The sequence below is a fragment of the Mesoplodon densirostris genome, chromosome 4 (assembly GCF_025265405.1).
Source record: "Mesoplodon densirostris isolate mMesDen1 chromosome 4, mMesDen1 primary haplotype, whole genome shotgun sequence".
Taxonomy (NCBI): Eukaryota; Metazoa; Chordata; class Mammalia; order Artiodactyla; family Ziphiidae; genus Mesoplodon; species Mesoplodon densirostris.
Genome location: NC_082664.1, coordinates 28,683,286 through 28,696,346, shown reverse-complemented (window position 1 = coordinate 28,696,346; position 13,061 = coordinate 28,683,286). Strand labels below are relative to the sequence as shown.

The window sequence follows — 13,061 nt, the reverse complement described above, 5'->3', positions numbered from 1 at the left end:
TGTGACAGAGACTCTTACAGCAGGGAACTCAAAGTGCTGTAGCAGCATAGAAAAAGCAGTTAATTCTATCTGGGGAGTCAAAGGAGCCTTCCTGGAGGAGGCGGCATTTGCTCTTGAGGGTTGTAAGAGTTTACAAATAGGAAAGGAAGGTCATCTCGGGAGGGCCTGGCTGGCTTGGAGAAGGGTGAGACGTTTGGAGTCGAGAGCAATGGCAGGAGGGAATTGATGTGGCTGCAGAGGCAGGGTGGAGCAGCCCCCCATCCGGGTGTCATCCTGGCCCAGTTGATCTCCTAAACTTCCAGCATTGAGCCTCTTTGCATCTGCTGCTAGCGCAGCTTCCGTTGGCTTCCAGCTTTATGTAGGATGAGGCCCTACGCAGGGGTGGGGTAGGGAGGTGGGTCCTGGAGGACAGAGGTTGTGTCTCCTAGGAAACGGCGGCTCTGCCAGAACCCCAGAACCCTGTGAGCCTGGCAGGGCCCAGGTTGCACACATCACCTTGGCAGTTTGTGGGCAAACCCTCTCGGCCGAGGGGAGATTGCACTGCCAGCCACTTCCTCCAGTTCCTTCCCTCTGCCTGTCGTCACGGTTACCTTGGCCTTGTTGGGGGTGAGGTAGAGGTTGGGTGGAATCAACTTTGTCTGGGTTTCTATTTCCCCAGATGCGGGTCAGCCAGAGGAGCTGTCACTTCTGGTTCTGTTTCAAAGGAGGCCAAGGGGCTGGGAGGTGCTTGGGTGCGGCCGTGTTGACAAGGCGCCTCTCCAGCCAGCCTCCCAGGCAGGGTGGGAGTGGGTCAGGGAGAAGCTCCAAGGTGGTGGAGAAGGAGAAGGGGCTGTGCCCTGCCAGGGCCTGTGCTGAGGGCCGTGGGTGCTGGTCTCCAGCCCAGGCCCTCGGTCTTGAGCTCCTAGAGCATGCTGGGAGTGCAGGCAGAGAGGCTGTTTATTTTCCTGGCCTGAAGCCCTTTCGGCTGAGACCTTGTTCCAGGCCTCAGGCTGCCAGAAGCACCCGCAACTGGCTCCAGAAGTGAGAGAGTTGGCAACCCTACACTTCTCCAGTGGCCTCGGACTCTAGGCCGTTCCCAGACCGGCTGGTCCTGTGTATCCTCCAGATTCTCCTGGTGGGTAATGGACAGTGAGAGGCATCACGTCAAAGTGATCCTAATGGGCTGGGGCTGTGGTCAAGAGCAGGAAGGTTGAAGTCAGAGAAATCTTGAGTTGGAAGCCTGACTCTACTGTTTCCTTGCTGTAGGGCCTTGGGCAAACTCAGCTGTTGAGCCTCAGTCTCACCATCTGTGAGATGGGACAGTCATAGTACCTTCCTCATCAGACTTTGTAAGGATTACATGACCTGTGTTTAAAGCATTTAGCAAAGTAGGCAACAAATGGCAGCTCTTGTTATTATTATTAATGAAACAACAATAACTGCAGCTCTGAAAGTCCGTGTTGGTGGGCAGCGAGCCTTCTCCTTCCCATTCTACGGGCCCTGTTTCATGCAGGGTAAATTTCCTAGTGTGTCTCGGGGAGAAGCAAGCCTGGAGACTCCAAAGGCCCCTCTGCCTGTGTCCCAAGCAGGGCACTTTAAGGAGCCCGTGGGATCCTGGGATGCAAGTGGGTGTCCTGGGGGAAGAACATGCAGAGGCAGAGAGAAGGATGAACCCAGGTGAGGGCCTGGGGAGATTTTTCCATCACCAGGGGATAGATCTGAGGGTTTGGAAGGACCGAGAGGGAGGACAATACCTTAGGGAGGTGACAGTGGGGCAGAGGGTGACATCAACACTCATGCCCAAGGTGTTTTGAAAGGAAGTGCCAGGGAGCCGCTGACCTGGAAAATAGTGCCCAGAGGGCTTGGACCAGGCAAGAGAACAGACCGCCACCACCCATGGGGTGTCACCTGTGTGAGGAGAGCACCAGGCTCTGGGCCTCCTGAACTCTGGCAGAACCCAGGTGGCCCTGCCCTCCTGGGGCACTGACTTCTCCCAGGGATGCCCACCCACTCCGAGAGCATCCTCGGGCCGGCTGGGAAACGCTGCCATCCCACCCGCCAAGAGGCCAGCGGGCTGGCAGTGCGGCTCACTCACGGCGAGATGTGGGTTAAGTTGTCCATCTGCTGGTCCGAGCGTAAGGAGGGAAGCTGTACGCCAGGCTTGCCTCAATGTCTCATCCATGGCTCTTTGCCCTCACAGCTAGACGAGGAAGAAGAGCGAAGGAAAAGGCGTCGGGAGAAGAACAAAGTCGCGGCCGCCCGATGCCGGAACAAGAAGAAGGAACGGACGGAATTTCTGCAGCGGGTGAGCAGGGCAGTGGCCAGGGGGGACCCCGGCCTTGTCCTTTAGTGGCTAGTGTGCTTATGGACCGGGAGACGCCATCGAATGCCTGCAGAATCAATGTGTACTCGCTGGCATCTGCCCAACCGGCCTCGACCCCTCTGCCTTCCCTGCCTTCTCTCCGATGCCCCCTCCCTGAGCCAAGACGCCCAGGGGCAGCCAGCAGTCGTTCCGCCCACCCAGATCCCTGGACCACCAGAGAAGGTGGGAGGACCCAAGTTCCCCCCCTCCAACTGAGGTCAGACCCGCGGTGCTGATGGGCCCAGAGGGCCCAGGACTGGCACCACCCATGCCGGTGCTCTGAGAGCTACCGGAGTTGTCTGGCGCGGGTGCAGATGACGTCAGTGAGAGCTCCCTGCACGTGGGCAGTGGACGTAGCGATGGGGCAGAGAAAAGTCCCTCCCTCGCGTGCGGGAGGCTCCCGTCCGCTTGGCCTCAGCCCCACCGAAGCTGACCCCCGAGCTCTTGGCTGTTGCCTCTGGGACCAGAGGTCAGCTGTGCGTGCCAAGGCCAGTGGAGGGCCGCCTTGCCTCGTGGCCCTCGGAGCACATCCCTGCCCTTTCATTTGGAATGTGCCAAATAGGCCTTCCCTGCTCCTCAAAAACGGTAGATGGCTGTGAAGGGACATGACCAGAAAGCTAATTAGTCCAAGCCGGTGGTCTCCAGCCTCCCCACCCCCAATCCCTTGTTGATTTCTAAATAACAATAGTAACATCATAGAATAATAACATCACGGGTCAGGCTCCCTTCTACAGCGCGCAACCGTTAACACTAGTTGCTAACGTGTGAAGTGGGGCCCTGTGCAAAGCGCAGTGTACATATTAGCTCATTTTATCGGCATAATAACTGTATGAGGTAGGGGCCTGCGTTATTCTCTGTCTGCACATGGGGACCCTAAGGAAGGCACGGGGAGTTAAGTAACTTGCCCAGGTCCCTCAGCAACTAAGCAGTAGAACTGAGATCCGCCCTGAGGCTAACTTCACAGCATCCATCCTCAGCACTCTGCCCTGCTGGCTCTCATTCATTCATTCATGGGTTTGTTCATTCCATTGTTCATTCATTCATTTGCTCGTTCATTGATTTGTGGACAAGTAGTCTTAAGCATGTACTGAGTGCCCAGCCCTGTGCTAGGTGCGCCGGGGACACACAGGAAGGACCAGTTGTGGCCCGTCCTGTGGGAGCTGGAGAGACAAGGCCGGGCTGGACTGAGTTTCCTCTGATGCTGGGGATCTGTGGGTCTCTTCTCATGCTTGCAACAAGCAGAGAGCAAATCTGAGATCCTGGGTGTCAACACCGTGGGGCTGTGTGTACACCTCCGGCTGTGAGCCTCTAGGGCAGGGGAAAGGTCAGTCCAGGCGGAGTTAGACTCCTAGAGCTGGGAGCCCCTTGGAAGAGATGGTGGACCAACACCAGGTAGGAAGTTTTCAAGAAATTTCTAAGACATGGGTCTCACATAGGCCTTTAAGATAGATGGAGTGTCACACCCCTCATTTCCAGCCCTGAGTGCCTGTGGAGTTGGGCGAGGCATAGCAGGGGACAGAGACGTCTCACATCCCATCCCCGCCTTCAAGGGCCTGTCAGCCAGCCAGCAGGCAAGAAGGCCCACGTGAACGCACACCAGTAACACACGAGTGCAGCGAATGGTCAGCGCCGAGTGAGCGGGGCTCGCTGCTCCGCACACTCCAGTAACACCGGCTGAGCACCTACTGTGTGCCAGGCATTTCCCATATCTCGTTTAATCTTATAACATTCCACTGAGCTAGACATGGATGATCCCCATTTTAGACACGGACCCGTAGCGCAGAGAGTCAGGTTACTTGCCTGAGGTCACACTGCTAGTGTGCGGTGGAGCCGGGATTCACCCAGCCGTTCGCTGACCCATCCGTCCATCCTTAGTGCTGAGTGAGTGGCCGCCACACAGTGGGCCTGCAGGCCATGGCTGCAGTGGGGTGGCAGGCAGGAAACAGGGATGGGATATGTGCTGAGCGTTCGGTTGGGCAAGCGCGGCGGGCTGTGAGCACAGACGGAGGGGCCCTGTCTGAGTCTAGGCTGCGGAAAGACCGCTGATTGAGACATAAGACAGGAGCGGGAGCCAACGTGTGGAAGGACAGGGCTGGAGGGGCCAGTCACCAGGAAAGCCAAAGCAAAGGCCAGAGGCAAGAGGCATTGTTTAAGGATGTGGTGAAGGGAGTGAAAAAAACACCAGTGTAGCTGGAGTGTACAGTCCATGGAGCGAATAGGGCCCCAGAGCCTTCACCTGTCAGGTACTCCCTGTGCTGGGTTGTCTGGGGCAGTCCCGGTTTGTGCCTGTTGGCCTGGCCTGGTTATTGATGGCACATTCTTTCACTCTCTCACGTGTCCCTGTTAGGATGATGAAGTGTGTTGGTCATGGAGAGCCATGGGAGGGTTTCGGGAGGAGAGAGATACACCCTGTCGCTGTGGCTGCAGCGTGGGGCACGGAATGGGGAGCCGAGAGTAGAGTGGGAAGACCGGTTGTGTGGCGGTGGTGCTATGTCCTGGTGAGAGGAGCAGGCAGCTGTGGACCAAGAGAAGTGCAGGCCTCGAGGAGGGAGGTTTCGGGAAGTCTGTCGGGGCTCAAGTCCAGCCCCCCTCGTCCCCACGCCCGCCTCCTCCCCTCTGGCCTTGGAAGCAGAGGCCGGGTGTGAGGTTTAGGGCGTGAAGTCAGAAGACTGTGTGCACAGTCAGTACCTGAAGACATGGGGGATTCTCTTGTCATTAATTAATTAGTTTATTTATAACATCTTTATTGGAGTATAACTGCTTTCCAGTGTTGTATTAGTTTCTGCTGTACAACAAAGTGAATCAGCTGTATGTATACATATATCCCCATATCCCCTCCCTCTTGCGTCTCCCTCTCACCCTCCCTATCCCACCCCTCTAGGTGGTCACAAAGCACCGAGTTGATCTCCCTGTGCCATGCAGCTGCTTCCCACTAGCTAGGTATTTTACATTTGGTAGTGTATATATGTCCATGCCACTCTTTCACTTCGTCCCAGCTTCCCCTTCCCCCTCCCTGTGTCCTCAAGTCCATTCTCTATGTCTGCGTCTTTATTCCTGTCCTGCCCCTAGGTTCTTCAGAACCATTTTTGTTTTTAGATTCCATATATATGTGTTAGCATACGGTATTTGTTTTTCTCTGACTTACTTCACTCTGTATGACAGACTCTAGGTCCATCCACCTCACTACAAATCACTCAATTTCGTTTCTTTTTATGGCTGAGTAATATTCCATTGTATATATGTGCCTCAGCTTCTTTATCCATTCAGCTGTTGATGGACACTTAGGTTGCTTCCATGTCTTGGCTATTGTAAATAGAGCTGCAATGAACGTATTGGTACATGACTCTTTTTGAATTATGGTTTGCTCAGGGTATATGCCCAGTAGTGGATTGCTGGGTCGTACGGTAGTTCTATTTGTAGTTTTTTAAGGAACCTCCATACTGTTCTCCACAGTGGCTGCATCAATTTACATTCTCACCAACAGTGCAAGAGTGTTCCCTTTTCTCCACACCCTCTCCAGCATTTATTGTTTGTAGGTTTTTGTTTTTTTTTTTCCTTTGAGGTACGCGGGCCTCTCCCTGTTGTGGCCTCTCCCGTTGCGGAGCACAGGCTCCGGACGCGCAGGCTCCGCGGCCATGGCTCACGGGCCCAGCTGCTCCGCGGCATGTGGGATCTTCCCGGACCGGGGCACGAAACCGTGTCCCCTGCATCGGCAGGCGGACTCTCAACCACTGCGCCACCAGGGAAGCCCTGTTTGCAGCTTTTTTGATGATGGCCGTTCTGACTGGTGTGAGGTGATACCTCACTGTAGTTTTGATTTGTATTTCTGTAATTTATTTTTAACACGTCAAATATTTACAAGGCTCGGAGGTACAAAGGTCTATGTATGTGTATGTGTGCGCACACACACACACACACACGCATATATATATACATACGCATACACACATATACATATAATGTAAAAAGTTACCCTCCCATTCTTGACCCCTGGACACTCAGAGCCACCCTGGGAGATTCCTGTAGCCTCTCAGAGTTCACCTGCCAGGACCAGCCACAGCCCTGAAGGAGGCAGGCCTCTGTGGGGGTCAGATCCGCGCCCTGCGGGCCCCAGGCCACCTCCGCTGCCTGCATTCGGGAGCGGCGGCCCCTTGGCTCCCCACGGCTGTACAGCCGGCCTCTGTAACCCCGCTGTGCCTGACACAGCTCCCTGGGTGTAGCATCAGTGACACAAGTCTCACACCCTCACAGCGCTCCTTGCTCTTCAGAGCCACTCTCTCCCTGATGGTCACAGTGACTCAGGAGGAGGCAAGCAGCCCCATTCCACTGACTGGCATCTGAGGTTCAGAGGGATGAAAGTTGCTCAGCGTCACACGGTGGCCGAGTCAGGACCGGAGCCCAGAGCTTCCTCTGTGGCCCAGCACTCTCTTCAGGTGCCCAGGCTCAGGGACTTGGGAATCTTGTTCACAGCGGTGTAGTTGGCCAGTGGCAGCGTCAAAATGTTAACTCAGACAGGGCTTTTGGGCTCAGAAGTCTGTACCAGGCTTTTTTTTTTTTTTTTTTTTTAACAGGAAGAGTTGGGAAGTAGAGCCCTATTTGAAGTTCATTAGGGTAACTTTTAAAAATAATAGAGTCAGAGAATCTTAATGCTTAAAGTCCCCTGGGCCAATCATTATATTTTAAGGGGGAAAATGAGGTCCGGAGAAGGGAAGTGACTAGTCCAAGGGCACACAGAAGGATGCCCAGCCCCTCACCCTGTGGGGTTTTTTTTTTTTAATTAATTAATTAATTTTTATTTTTGGCTGCTTTGGGTCCTTGTTGCTGCACGCAGGCTTTCTCTAGCTGCGGCGAGTGGCGGCTACTCTTCGTTGCTGTGCACGGGCTTCTCATTGCGGTGGCTTCTCTTGTTGTGGAGCACGGGCTCTAGGCGAGCGGGCTTCAGTAGTTGTGGCACGTGAGCTCAGTAGCTGTGGCTCACAGGCTCTAGAGCGCAGACTCAGCAGTTGTGGCGCATGGGCTTAGTTGCTCCGTGGCATGTGGGATCTTCCCAGACCAGGGATCAAACCCGTGTCCCCTGCATTGGCAGGTGGATTCTTTATTATTATTTTTTAATTAATTAATTTATTTTTGGCTGTGTTGGGTCTTCGTTTCTGTGTGAGGGCTTTCTCTAGTTGCGGCAAGCGGGGACCACTCTTCATCGCGGTGCGCAGGCCTCTCCCTATCGTGGCCTCTCTTGTTGCGGAGCACAGGCTCCGGACGCGCAGGCTCAGTAGTTGTGGCTCACGGGCCTAGTTGCTCTGCGGCATGTGGGATCTTCCCAGACCAGGGCTCGAACCCGTGTCCCCTGCATTAGCAGGCATATTCTCAACCACTGTGCCACCAGGGAAGCCCAGCAGGTGGATTCTTAACCACTGCGCCACCAGGGAAGCCCCGTCACCCTGTGTTTTTTCTGCTCCTTTCACTGACCACCGTGGAGGAGACGGAACCTCCTTCACTTGCATTAATTCCATTCTGAAACAACAAATGGTTTCATTTTCTCTAGGGCAGTAAATATCTACCAGAGGCAAAACGATAAACAGTGCTTCCCTGGTGGCGCAGTGGTTGAGAGTCCGCCTGCCTATGCAGGGGACACGGGTTTGTGCCCCAGTCCGGGAGGGTCCCGCGTGCCGCAGAGCGGCTGGGCCCGTGAGCCATGGCCGCTGAGCCTGCGCATCCGGAGCCTGTGCTCCGCAACGGGAGAGGCCACAAGAGTGAGAGGCCCGCGTACCGCAAAAAGAAAAAAAAACGATAAACAAAAATGCAAGAAGAGTTATTCATTTCATACTTAAGGTGTGAAGATCCTAGCCCACGTTCCTGAATTTATTAGGAAAACAGATCAGGTAGTTGCTGTTCTAAAACCACAAACCACTTCTGCAATCATGGTTAAAAAAAAAAATTCCTCTGAGCTCAACTTATACTTACACATTAAATAAATACATAGCACCAACGAATAAAACAGAAGAAAATAAAATGAAAAAGCAGTTAGTTACAGTCTGATAGCCAGACTGTCAGAGGTCAGGATAGTCCATGAGGTACCCATACATTTTCAAACCAGCAAAATATCATGCCATACCTATGATACATGCACAGGGAAGCAAGTTGCCACATACACAGTTGGTCTTTTTGTGCGATACAGGTGTTCACGTGTAAGGTGGGTTTGACGTGCAGTCTTTTCAAGGACAAGGATGTGTGTGCAGTGCTGCTGGACCCTGCCCCTTGCATGTCCATTGTAACTTCCATTCACTGTACAACCCAACTCGTTCCTTGCCCTCCCCACTGCTCTCCAGAGCAACTCCCTCCTCCCCGCTTCCTTGGATACCCCCCACCCCAGGCTCAAGGGCAGCGCTCCTCCCAGCTGCCCATTCTGCAAATGCAGGCAGTCTCCAAGACCTGCCAAGTTTTCTTGGAAATGGCCTCCTCCTCTGCTTCTCCTCCTTCTTGTCTTCATATTCCCTTGCTCATGGCTTAAAGTAAAAATTCCGTAAGCCTCCCTAACCCTTCAGTTTGCAAAATGCTTTTCCCATGTGCAGTCATTTAATCCCCAGGATCATCATCTTTTTACAGATGAGATAACTGAGGCTCAGGGAAGTTAGGAAACTTACTCTTGACTCTGATTCCAAACCCCACCAGCTTTTCTGCTTCTGGCTATAAATCCACCTTCCCAGCTTTGTACCCTACTATATCCTAAAGTGACCTATGGTCACAATGGAGGATTTTTATCTCCTAAACACATCTTAAGCTTTCCCATGTCTGCGTCCTTGTTCACTCAGGGCTTGCTTCTTGAAATGCCCCCCACTCCTACCGACTTTCTCTGCTCAACGAGAGTCAACCCATTTTTCAAACCCAATGTCAGATCCGGCCATTTAGCCCACTCTCTCCTGGTCTTCTAGACCCTGGATGGCTGATGGACACATGATAAGCTCTTCCCTGCTCTATAAATCCTTCTTCCCCTTAAAGTGGAAGCTGCACAAGATCTGTGTTAGGGGCTCATGGGCCTCTGGACCCCCTAGAGCATTCACTGTACACAGCAGGTTCTCAGCACACGCTGGTGGGTGGGTGGATTGAACTGAAACTCCTGGAGGCAAGAGGCTCCGAGGCTTTGAAGTTGGAGCTAAAACCTTGACTGGGGGGAACCACATGGTCAGAGACATCCCCAAGGTCACCAGGTTGTAGACCCAGTGAGCAGGCAGCTAAGATGGGCACCCACCTGCCCCAGACTCATGGTTTCACGTGGGGTCTCTCCTGGCCCTCAGCGATGCTATTCTCTCAGAATTTGGAGAACCATGGACCAGGCCAGCCTCCCTGTCGCACTTTATCCAGCTGAATCCAAAACCACCCTAGCTGGCTTTTAATATTTTCCCCCTGAGCACTTTTTCCTTCTTTGAGGCTGTTCTCCCTCAGCATCTGGTCATGAGGACTGTACATCTCAGCAGTTCTGAGTCCCCAGCCCTGGGCTGCCTCTGCAGAGATGAGCAAAAGGAACAACTCAGTCAGCCTGGCTGGTGTGGGGAAGACAGCAGCCCTGGGGCCCTGGAGAGCCCCGAGGGAGGCTGTCTGGCTGGGCCCCCAGGCAGGGCCGCTCAGCCCATTGCAACCACAGCCCACACTCGGTCTGATGCAGGTTGCCCGGCCTTGGCACTGTGGACATTTTGGATTGATAGTTCTTGTTGTGGGGTCCTGTGCATTGAAGGATATCTGGGATCATCCCTGATCCCTACCCACTGGATTCCAAGACCACCCACCCTCCCCAGCTGTGACACACAAAAATGTCTCCAGATACTGTCAAATGTCTCCTGGGAGGCAAAAATTGCTTCTGGTTGAGAATCACTGGTCAACCTTTGCTGGCCCTTGAGTAAATTCCAACCGCCAAACTGGTTATAAGTTTTGAGACAGAGTCCAAGAAATATCATTCCGGTGCCTCTGTATTTTCCTGTGTTGACCCCCAGAGCCTTGAACTGGTGCGCCCGTCACCTGTCGTCATGAACAGGTAAACCCCCTAAATCAAATCAACGCTGCTTCCTTGCCCTGCAGCCTTTCCAGCTGAGCTGGAAGTTCTCTGGAAATCTCACTTGAGGTCTATTTAAAGCCACATTTTGGATCCAGAAGGATGACTGCTGGATTGATTGCCTCCCAGTGGGCAGAGATTCTAGATATCAGGGGATAAGGAAGAGGCTGTTTAAATAATTATAGACTAATAACCAGGAAGCACATGTTTTAGGAGGAATTACGTGACCACACTGGGCTTGTGGATCCTACAGGCCAATATATCCCCAACATACATTTATCATACATAAAGCACCTTGCCATTGCACTGCCATCGCAGGCCACCTTTAACCCCTCCGTGGATCCTCCATACATCTGTTCTGATCCACTTGGCCTCCATTCTTGTCCCACCCTTTGTTTCTTGTGCAAAGGCCCTGAGGCAGGAGAGTATTTGGCATATTTGAGCAACAGCAAGGAAGCCACTGTGGCTGGAGTGGATTGAGTGGGGAAGAGAGGTGGGACATGAACCAGGCTGGCCCCAGGATATAACCTGGGTTCATCCCACTAGCAACACAGGCCAGTGTCACAGGTGTGACAGGCATGGCCTAAAGAAAGTCAGTTACCCCGGGGGACTCAATAGCAGATTCTGTGCTTCCTCTAGTGGGAAACTGGCAGACAGAAAACAGGCAAACGCCAGCCTGCTGTGCCCTGTGCCTACCCAGAGGGAGAGTCTCTGCCTGGAGCTGGTTCCCAGTGAGAGCCTAAAGCCATGTGTCTATTTTGCACGCAGGAATCCGAGCGGCTGGAACTCATGAACGCAGAGCTAAAGACCCAGATTGAGGAGCTAAAGCAGGAACGACAGCAGCTCATCCTGATGCTGAACCGGCATCGCCCCACCTGTATTGTTCGGACGGACAGCGTCAAGACGCCCGAGTCAGAAGGCAACCCGCTGCTTGAGCAGCTAGAGAAGAAGTGACCGTGGGCTTGGGAGGAGGAGGAAGAGGAGGAAGAGGAGGAGGAGGGCACCAGAGGGCCCTTCCTTGGTGCATGAAAAACTTTACAACAAGGCTCAGCACAGCCAGTAATTAGTGGGGCTTTTTTGTGAAACTCAGATCAGCCACGTAAGGGGAAGAGCAGGCTGACGAAACCCAGAAGGACCCAGCGCTGAGACCAAAGTAGACTTGAGGGTGGGGCTGTCCTGCTGGGGCCCAGCTCAAATGAGGCAGGACAGAGGCACCCAGGCCGGAGAGACGCCCAGCCAGGCAGCCTTGGGCACTTCTCCGGCCTCTCCGCCAGGCCACCTACCCCAGGGACCTCCGAGCAGCCAGGAAAAGCCATGAGTTACAACCAAACACGGCTGAGGATGGAGCTGAGTAACACTGCCATCTGCCTGCCCCAGCCCTGACCCCTGACCCTGATGCGAGGCTGGAGAGGGCCGTGATGCGGGGCCCAGTGCGGCCTTGCTGGGGAGTAGCAGCCGGGTGCACCCTTGCCGGCCCTGCTGGAGTTTGCTGTGGGCACGAGGCGCGGGCGCCCTTCCAAAGCACATACTCACTGAATGTTTACAGACTGGCTGTCCTGGCAGGGCTTTCAACTGCACATGTTTTTTATCTTTCTTTTTTTTTTTTAATATTTTTTACAAAAAAAAAGATTTTATACAAGCAATATATATATGGATTTCTATAATCACTCGATGTGATACAGTATAAATATGTTATGGTTTGTCTGTTACGAACAGATATCCAGCAGTTATGGCCGTTGTGTGTAACTCCTAAGTACTGTAGTCTCTGGGTGTTGCGGGGTGTCCTGGGAGGGGGTGGGGTGCGTTTCCATCCTGGTAAACCCTTCATAGTACTCAGTCCTGTATCGCTCAGTAAACGTTACTCTTACTTACCCAGCCGCCTCTTGTGGTGTCTGCCTAGGGAATGGGGTGCAAGGCACACTTGGTGACCTCCCAGTGTGCAGTGTCGGAGATGTTTGGAGCATCTGCCGTGGGCCCTTGGTTTTCACAACAGCCCTCCCAGGTAAGTATTTACATGCCCATTTTATAGATGAGGAAGTCGAGGCTCAGAGAAGTTAAATCTGCAGTACTTACTTTGCTCATTCACTCAACAAATGTTTCCTGAGTGCCAGCTGGGTGTGTGCCAGGTACGCTACAAGGGGCTGAGTAGTCCCTGGGGAATAAAACAAACCTAGGCCCTGCACTTATGGACCTGACAGTCATGAGCTAAGTCCTGTGTGTGCTCCATACACTGTCTCTGTTCATCTTCAGAACAGCCTTATCAAGGAGCAGCCATTGTCCCCATTTGTAGATGAGGAATTCTAGGCCCAGGGAGTTTAAACTTGCCTTGTTGAGGACTTACTGGGTGACCAGCATACATAGTCTCATTCACTTCTCTCAACAGCACAAAAGAGGCATCATTACCCCCATTTTAAAAATAACTGAGGCTCAGAGAGGGTAAGTGGTTCATCCAAGATCACCCAGCTAGTGAGAAGCAGAGCTGCTGTCTGAACTCTGCTTCCAAAGGCCCGTGACTCTCTCCACCTGTGGCCAGCTGACTGTGTGGTTGTCCCCATGGTGGAATGTTTCACCTGATTAGAACAGGAGGCCTATGAGGCCATGGTTACAGATCTAGTTTCTGGGAGGGCTGGATAGAGGTCCAGGCTGTGCCATGGTCATGGAGTGAACCAGTGATGT

At 53.3% G+C, this 13,061-nt stretch overlaps 1 protein-coding gene across 2 annotated transcripts in view; it reads left to right on the top strand.

Annotated features, from left to right (window-relative positions):
- Nucleotides 1-12,256, top strand: part of JDP2 (Jun dimerization protein 2) — a 41,867-nt gene extending 29,611 nt beyond the window's left edge. For both annotated transcript variants that reach the window (XM_060095800.1, XM_060095801.1), the window contains exons 3-4: nucleotides 2,180-2,284; nucleotides 11,154-12,256. In XM_060095800.1, coding sequence (XP_059951783.1) covers nucleotides 2,180-2,284; nucleotides 11,154-11,339 — 291 coding nt within the window. In that variant the 3' untranslated portion in view covers nucleotides 11,340-12,256. The remainder of the gene's footprint in view (nucleotides 1-2,179; nucleotides 2,285-11,153) is intronic.
- The last annotated feature ends 805 nt before the right edge of the window (nucleotides 12,257-13,061 follow it).